This window comes from Sinocyclocheilus anshuiensis, unplaced genomic scaffold (genome assembly GCF_001515605.1).
Source record: "Sinocyclocheilus anshuiensis isolate Anshui unplaced genomic scaffold, SAMN03320099.WGS_v1.1 scaffold2089, whole genome shotgun sequence".
NCBI lineage: Eukaryota > Metazoa > Chordata > Actinopteri > Cypriniformes > Cyprinidae > Sinocyclocheilus > Sinocyclocheilus anshuiensis.
The window spans coordinates 107,804-116,466 of NW_015549564.1; the positions used below are offsets into that span (position 1 = coordinate 107,804).

Below are 8,663 nucleotides of genomic sequence, written 5' to 3' on the forward strand. Positions count from 1 at the left end.
TAGAATGATTTCTGAAAGATCATGTGACACTGAAGACTGGAGTAATGATGCTGAAAATTCAGCTGTGATCACAGCAATCAATTACATTTTATATATGTACATATATATATGTATATATGTGTGTGACACACACACGCACGCATTTGTATTTATACTTTATGTATGTAGATTTTTATAGTTATAATAAAAAAATTAAGTAATTTAATTATTTTATATTTAATTTTAATTATTTTAAATATGTGTGTGTATACATACATATATACAGATACACGTGTATTTATACTAATATGTATATTTTTAGAAATATATAATTAACATGTTATAAAATTATATACAAATTATAAATATATAAAAGTATAATATAAATGTATTTATATGTAAGTGTGTGTGTGTGTGTGTGTGTGTGTGTGTGTGTGTGTGAGAGAGAGAGACCAACGGTGTCAGTGTTTGGAATCAGAATTCTGATTCTGATTCAACAGTGATATTAAATATATTCCCAATTATCAATGTGCCACATGAGTTTTTTTTTTCTTTCCCCACTGTTTAATGTTAGACGTGATAATCATTCTTATTTGAAATGCGCGAAAATTAAACGAGGTCAAGATCTCCGCAGGTCGTGCCGCTGTCACACGTTCGTGGGCTTCACACGGAGCGTGTAAACTGCGCATGCTCCATGACCTTGCGATTAAACCACACCCGCTTGATGTCGTCAGACCTGAAACACCCAGGCTGTGTCCGAAATCGCCCCCTATACCCTTAAATAGGGCACTATTTGAGGGAACAGCCATTTTTAGTGGTGTCCGAAACCATAGACGTTCTCGAGTGCACTCATTCAATCCCACAATGCACTGCAAAAACGAGTGTACAACTGGTGCACGCTCAACGGCTAGAGAATGCCCATAATGCACCGTGAGAGTCACGCGCCGAATTAATTCCCGCATCTCGCCAAAAGATGGCGCCCGCAGCTGAATACCGTATTGGCCCGAATATAAGACGGCCCCCCCCCTTTTTCCAGATGTACCTTTTGGAAAAAGGATTTTTAAAAACCAAATCTTGTTTTTTCTCAGTAAAACACATTTTGTCTTCAATTATTACTATTATTCAATAATACACTTTTTGATATACCATTAAAAAAAAAAACATGTATTAGGACATTTAGGCTATCCATCTAATAGTAGCCTACCAAAATCTTATTAACAGAAGTTAAATCTTACTGTAGTCTTCAAATCTTTCATTCACTCCTTCTAGTGAACTGAATTGGTGACCTAATGTAGGGAATAGTGAATGAGGGTATAGGGGGCGATTTCGGACAGAGCCCCAGTATTTAATCTGTGCCCAAAAGTAAATCGCTCATAACTCCTAAACCGCTTGTGCAAACTCAAGTGTCTTATATCATGGGAATCCCTGACTCAAGACGAATAAAACGCATGATTCTAGGAAATTTCGACTGTTTTGGATTTTTTTTTCGTCCGGTCGGAACCAAACCAGTGCAGAAAATTTATCTGGATAGTGAATATCAATAATTATCAATTAAAGTATAGTTTTCGACTCACCATAAATGCTCAAAAGAGGCTGGGACACTTTTCCTAAAACGGCTCTAACTTTTCAACGGAATGAGATATTTACACCAAACTCGATACACATATGTAAGACCTAAATCTGAGGTTACATGAGAAAAATCGCAGAGTTTGGCCACTATAATAGGAAAAAAACATACAAATGGCTACGCATCTGTTTTTCAGACTGACTTGAAAATTCACATGCAATGTCTGTGTCCAAAGTGCCAAGGCTCTCTATTCATGTATCTCAAAAAAACATGGCCGCCATCAGCCAATGAAGTTTGAGCACCTATTAGATGAGGTTAAGGGAGGCCGCCGGAACGAACCTTGGTGGGCCTGTTTGATTCATGGCCCTAAAGCTCTGTGAGAAATTTGAAAGAAATCGGCCACTGGGGGGCGACAACGCATTTTTCAAGTGTGTAATTGCATGATTTTTCACACATACACACAATATTCATATCATATGATAGATCTCGTCATTCTGAACAACTTTGCCTCAAGAACCAATGCTGTCAATCAAATTGTCCGTTAATTAATCAAGATTATTTAAAAAAACCTACTTCTGCAAACTAGTCCAAGGTTTTTGTTTTTTTTTTGCTTAACTTCAAGAAAACCGCTGCAGGACAATTCTCTCGACTCTCTGGGTCAATAATTATGTTAAAAATGTTGAACTTTACACTTTGGTTAGCTGTAACAGGGTAATTTAGAAAATGGGTATGGCTAAATATAACCAAAAGCATATAATTCCTGAAAGAAAACTCAAAACTTCACAAAATTAGTTGAGCACATGCAGCATGTTATTATATAATATTATAAAATATATAGACAAATGTATATAAAATAAATAAATTTAATGAGTAGTTTTTGAGAATTTATTCTTCACATTTTGGCACAATGTATTTTTGTCTACAAAACTAATTCAAACATAACCCTAATTATCAAAAGGTTTTCATAATCATGTATGAGAAGCAAATTCAGTCAAATATGTCTAAACATTTTTGCATTATAAGAGTCAGGGTAACAGTAATGTTGGAAAAAACAATTAGGCCTATAGCCTATTGCACAAGAAAAAAAGGGCTAGATCAATTTGAACATTATCTTTGTTTACAATGTGCAATGTATGTGACATGTACCATGGTCTTGTTCTCAGGGGAGGATTTAGGGACTGGGGGCCACTGGACTTGAGTTTATGTTTGGGCCCTACCTATGCTAATGACATCAACTAGAACATCAAGTAGCACAAAATGCACACAAATTAAAATATGCTTTGAGGCTCCTAGAACAATTAATATGCCTAGACTAAAAGTTTAGAGGTAATATTAGAAGTATTTTTAAATTTATTGTCATATCTGTGTCCTTTTATATTGTTGAATTTAATAAATGAATTCAATCAGAATAAAAAGACAATGCGTGGCTATTACCAATCAAAATAAATCAGTATCAACAAAGTCCATCTTTGAATTTACACATACTGTTTGTTTAATGTAGCTCAGACATGGCATGAATGGATTTACATATTTTACACATATTGTTCAAAGACGCTGACTCTTTGAGGAACAAAATTCATAAATCTGAGCACTGAATCACATCTTGTAACATTTACAGGTGCACCTCAATAAATTAGAATGTCGTGGAAAAGTTCATTTATTTCAGTAATTCAACTCAAATTGTGAAACTCGTGTATTAAATAAATACGGACTTGTGCTGAATAACAACATTGCCTATTGTAAACTGCCTATAGCTGATCTGTTAACTTCACACTGTCATTATGAACTGTCTTTTAGAGCTGCTTTAATGCAGAAAGTCTCCATAGCTGAGTTTCCATAATGACTTCTGCTATTTCCTGTTTATTTCTGTGAAGATGCTTATTTATTGAACTATTGTATAAAATAAATGTCACATTTGAAATGTTTGGAAAAACAGCATTCTTGCCTGTGCATAACTCATATTTCATAGGCTTATAAATAAAAAAACAGAAACTCATTAAATAGCCATTTTGTAATCATTGTGATGACATTTCTGCCCCAGTATAAAGAGCACTCAAATCTTCAGATCTCATAATTTAGTGCAGGGGTGTACAATCAAGCTCCTGGAGGGACTATGTCCAACAGAGTTTGGCTCTAACCAGTATTTCCAATATTATCAATATTTTTCTAAATATGCACATTTTTTTCTCGGCTACAATCCTTAATGGAGCTGTTTAAAGTAGCCATGTGATCACAAATAAATGGGAGCAGGCACGATTCAATATGTGAGGCCTTCTCTACAAATAAACAACTAAAATAAGTACAATATATACAGCCATGCAGATGTTCAGAAGAACAGCACAGCTGATAGTGTAATACAGTTTTCATACAACAAGAAATTAAGATTTGTACCTTACATATCCGAGCCAGTAGGCTACTGTGTTTTCGTTTGTCTGTCAAGAAATCAGTTCCAGATTAAGACAAAGCAGGATCAATGATTTAGTGTCTCCATGCAACACAGTAATGGTGTTTAGTTTCTGAATGAATCTGTGTTTCAGTTGAGAGAATAAACAATGACTTAATTAATAAAACACAAAAGACTGACAATTATAAATAATTGCTCTAATCAGTAGGCTATTTAATCTTTCAGTTTATTTATTGAATTGGCTTGATAAGTTGCCATGTAATAAGTTTAATAATACAATGTTATTTTTAGGGGCGTGCCCGAATCCGAATAGCCTACCTTATTCGGAAAGTTTTATTTGTGTATATTTAAAAGGCAATGATTTAAACCTTATAGGCTACTATATGATACACATATGAATGGAATAAGCACAGCAAGATCGTCAATCAAACAGCCGGGTTGCCGTCTCATTTGTCAAGCTGCATGGCATGACTATTTATTGCTGTCCAGTTAAAATAAAAAGGTGCCTCTTTTTATTGTAGTAGCCTACATATTGCTGCCTTTAAGTCCTGCCAACCAGTAAACATGACAACCTTCATAAACTTCTGACGTCCTGGGTGCTAACAGCAATTTAGAAAATGCCAGCCATTTATATCAATGGAAATGAGAAAAAAAAAAGAATGTTCAGAAAGAATTTTTTTTTGCACTTTAAAGTTACATGAGCACTCTTATATTTATATAACATAAAACACTTTAAGAAACGTAACAAACCTGTGGCATTGTATTAAACATCATACAAATTGAAAACGGTGGTTTGCGTAAAGATCGGTTAATTTAAATGTGATCATCTGAAATTTTAGTGTGCAGGTCTGATGTTGGATGCGTTGTGTGTGTGAGAGTGTATGCACAGGGGAGGAGGGCACCAATCCTCCCAAACTCCTACACAAGCGCCTCCAACACCTAATCATTAAAACACACACACACCCTATCTCCACGGATACTAAACTTATACACAACACCGCGTCCATCATAGCCTCGAAGCATCGGGCTTGAACATCATCACACACCACGCGTGAGTATGTTTGACCAGATGTAATGGATATATAGGAGCGCGAACGTCAATTGTTGCCCCTTTTGTTTAGGGGCTTAAGCGGGGGGCCATATTGTGAGTTTATCAGCCAAAAGAAACGGGGCTTTATAAATGGATTCTTGGGAAATATCCTCGTCGTTGGGTTCATAACAGTGAGGTCGACGTGTAGAGATGTATAATTATTTGTAAATGGTTATTTGTAAATGATTCATTCGTTGTAAAACGAAGTTTTAGAGGTGAGAGGCCTGTGTGTTGTTTTATCAACAAAGCGTCTCGCGCACTAGCAGAAACAAACACATTGAAGTCAGACTTGCAGGAATTTTTTAGTACACATTTGGATTTGCTATTCAGTTGCAATGTCGCATATCAGTTCAATGACGCTATTGAATTTTAAATATAAATAAATCAGGTTTTGTTTTAAAACAAGCCCTCTCTTGCGCCGAATGTTAGCGAGGTGCTAGCTGGCAGAGTGACGGGCCCTGCGATGCTAACAATCAACAGACAGACCGATCAAATAGAAACCAAACTGAGATCAAATATTTAAGGATTTACGTTAGTTGTGAGCTCGAAGCATCCAAGGCAAAATAGCATTATTTTACATCTAATATAAATCCCACATTCACCGCCGTCCGTCGTTTGTGTGTTAGCCGTTAGCATTCTGCTATCCCTGTAACTTACCCAAAACATTCACATAGAAACGCGTGATTTTAGGCCTTTATTAAAACGCATTTACTTTGTCTAAAATCTTATGCATTTAAATGATCCTGCTTTTAAAAAAACTGAGTAAGCAAGGTTTTGTTATTGGACACATTTTTGAAGATAAGAAATTATTCTGTGGCTTTGTTCTCTGACAATTTATGTAGTTTTATTTGTCGGTATTTGCATAGCTTAGTTATATTTGTGAACCACACACACATACATTAATATTATACAATTTAGTCAATTATTGTTAAATAAAATGAACATTAATCATTAATTAATCCCATGGAGGCAAATAAACTTTTTAAATGGCATTTAACTTAACTGGAACTTAAAACAGCATGTTTTTCTGTAGGTATTTCCGTGGAATGAGCATTCCATGCAGCATCTTAGGTATGAATGACGTGGCCTGGCAGGAGACTCGAGGCGGGATGCTGCACACAAATGGTGTGCCAGAGACCGGAGGGGTCAGAGTCCATGTGGGGGCTTCACTAGCCTCAGTGGGTGGTCCTGGGCAGGGACCTGGAGGAGCTCACCCTCTGCCAGGGATGGACCGGGTGGCAAATCCCAATCCTGGCACCCCTCAGCCTCCACTGAGCGGTCGTTCCCAAGATGATGCCACTGTGGGCTATTTTTTTCAAAGGCAGCCTGGGGAGCAGTTGGGTGGCTGCACTGCAAGCAAACACCGCTGGCCCACTGGTGATGGAAACCATGTTGACCAGGTAAGAAAGACCTCAGCCTAACCCTAGTACAAAGGAATGTAAACACTGTACTCTGTGATCCTTAAATAGAGTCTTTTTTGACATCTTTTGAATTCTTGTTCTATATCGATTTTTTGGTATATGAACTATTGTTACACTGAATATTTTAGTGGGTGTCTTCTGTAAATCATGACAAAAAATGTATGATAGTCATTTTTTGCTCAGAAAAAAAATTAAATTAAATGGGACTCATTCTAATGTATGAAAAAAACAATTTAAAGCAGTATTGTTTTGGTGCTTGAAAACAATATATATATATATGTAGTGTGCAAAGCTGGAAAAAGTGTCAAATATCTCTTTGTGTAGGTGCGCACTGTGGATGAGATGAATTATGATTTTCAAGCCTTGGCTCTGGAGTCTCGTGGAATGGGTGAGGTATGTTATTAGAGTCTTTGAAAAGCCATGGTATTATGATTCTGAGTCTAATAATCCTATTGCATCCTTTTTGACCAGTATCACAAGTGTTGAGTTCCCTATAATACTTTAACGTATGTTAACTCCACTAGTTTTTTCCTGTTGTTTGTATGCATATGCTTTGCAAAAAGTGATTGCCACGTTGACCTTTTTTGCAGCTTCTACCTGCAAAAAAATTGTGGGAATCAGATGAATTGGCAAAAGATGCACGTAAAGGGATGTTGCTGGGTGAAGAATGGAGAGAGAATGCCTGGGGTTCTTCCCGTAAGTTCTTCTAAAATGCTACCATGTTTTGATCATGAAATATAACTGATGAAACATTCATGCTGAGATAAAATTGGACAAATTTTGACAAATTATGCTTCAGAGAAGGCTCACTTTAGTTTATGCTAAAGGTGTACCAAATATTTGTAGCTATGTTTTTTTTGTCTAATTTAATTTCTCCAAATAGTTAGTACTTTGTACATCGGAGATTGTTTCAAAGCAGATTCACAGTATTAAACAGGAAAGAGACAGAATCAATGATACAAACTTCAAAAATTATGCACATACAAAATTCTGCTATAAAGCAGCTGTGGCAAGTAGTGTTGTCAAAAGTACTGGTACTTTGTTACCAAGTCGATACCTACATTTTTAAATTGTAATGATACCAGCAGTTTAGGTTGTACAGGGTCAACCCAGTCTGATAGGTGGCTGCTTTCAAACATTCCCGTATTTGTGTGAGCACTCGTATGAAGAGTAAATTTTTTTTTTTCTGCTTTCCGTTTTTAACAATAACTGATAAACCTTTAAATACAGACCAGTTGTGAGCTCTGAGGCTGTTAATTAGTTGTAAATGTTTTTCTTTAACCCATCTATTCACATGAATTCAAATTATTTTTAAAATAATTGTTTAATAGAATTTGTGGAATTGTAATTTGTGGTGGAAAACTACATTACCCATGATTCTGTACAGAAAATCCCCCCTAGTCAGAGAATCACAGCCAGTAAAGCATGCCAAATATTTTTTTGCAGTTATAATATATTTTATAATATATTAATATATATAACTTCTAATATATTGTTTCTATAGATATAACCAATAACCTTTAATAAATAGTTTTATATTTCTCCATCTTTAATTTGATTAATGTAATTTGCAGTGCTTTATGTGATTGTTGTTCTTTCACTTACTAAAGCAAAGTGCACAGTCTTGTACCTTTGTATTTTTGTCTGATTTTCATTTATTTTTAATTCAAATAAAATTTTGTAATGTTGTGATTCTCCTTGTAGCTGGTTGGCTTGGTTCATATAACTCTTATAATATAAGCTTATAACTCTTTAACTAAGACTTTAAAATCCCTAAAACTGTGACCTGTGCTGGCAAAATGACTCTCAATGAGCAAATTTTCAAAAAGGAGTTATTTTTATGTTCACATTAGACTTGTGCCGGTATTCGGTAATGCTATATATCACGGTAATGAATATGCATGATATTGTTATCGTGGGCACTTCTAAATACCATGACTAATTATATATTACAAATTATTCAGAACTATTTTTATTTTATCTTTGTTATTATAAATAAGAACAGATGCAAAAATAAAAGTATAACAAATATAAGAAAAACAAATAATGCATTACCTTTTTAATTTGACATATAAACAAAAGCATTTAAGTAAGAAAAACAAATAATCAAATGTAAAAATCCCTTTAGTCTGTTAATTACAAATAAACTGATTATTAAAACTACAAAAGCAGTTCAGTCAAGAGCAGCTCTTTTCTTTTATT

General features: G+C 35.1%; 1 protein-coding gene across 4 annotated transcripts in view; it reads left to right on the forward strand.

Moving 5' to 3' along the window:
• The first annotated feature begins 4,809 nt into the window (after positions 1–4,809).
• Positions 4,810–8,663, forward strand: part of pum2 (pumilio RNA-binding family member 2) — a 63,842-nt gene continuing 59,988 nt past the window's right edge. For all 4 annotated transcript variants that reach the window (XM_016445242.1, XM_016445244.1, XM_016445243.1 and 1 more), the window contains exons 1-4: positions 4,810–5,001; positions 6,074–6,440; positions 6,786–6,854; positions 7,052–7,157. In XM_016445242.1, the coding sequence (XP_016300728.1) occupies positions 6,087–6,440; positions 6,786–6,854; positions 7,052–7,157 (529 nt within the window). In that variant the 5' untranslated portion in view covers positions 4,810–5,001; positions 6,074–6,086. The remainder of the gene's footprint in view (positions 5,002–6,073; positions 6,441–6,785; positions 6,855–7,051; positions 7,158–8,663) is intronic.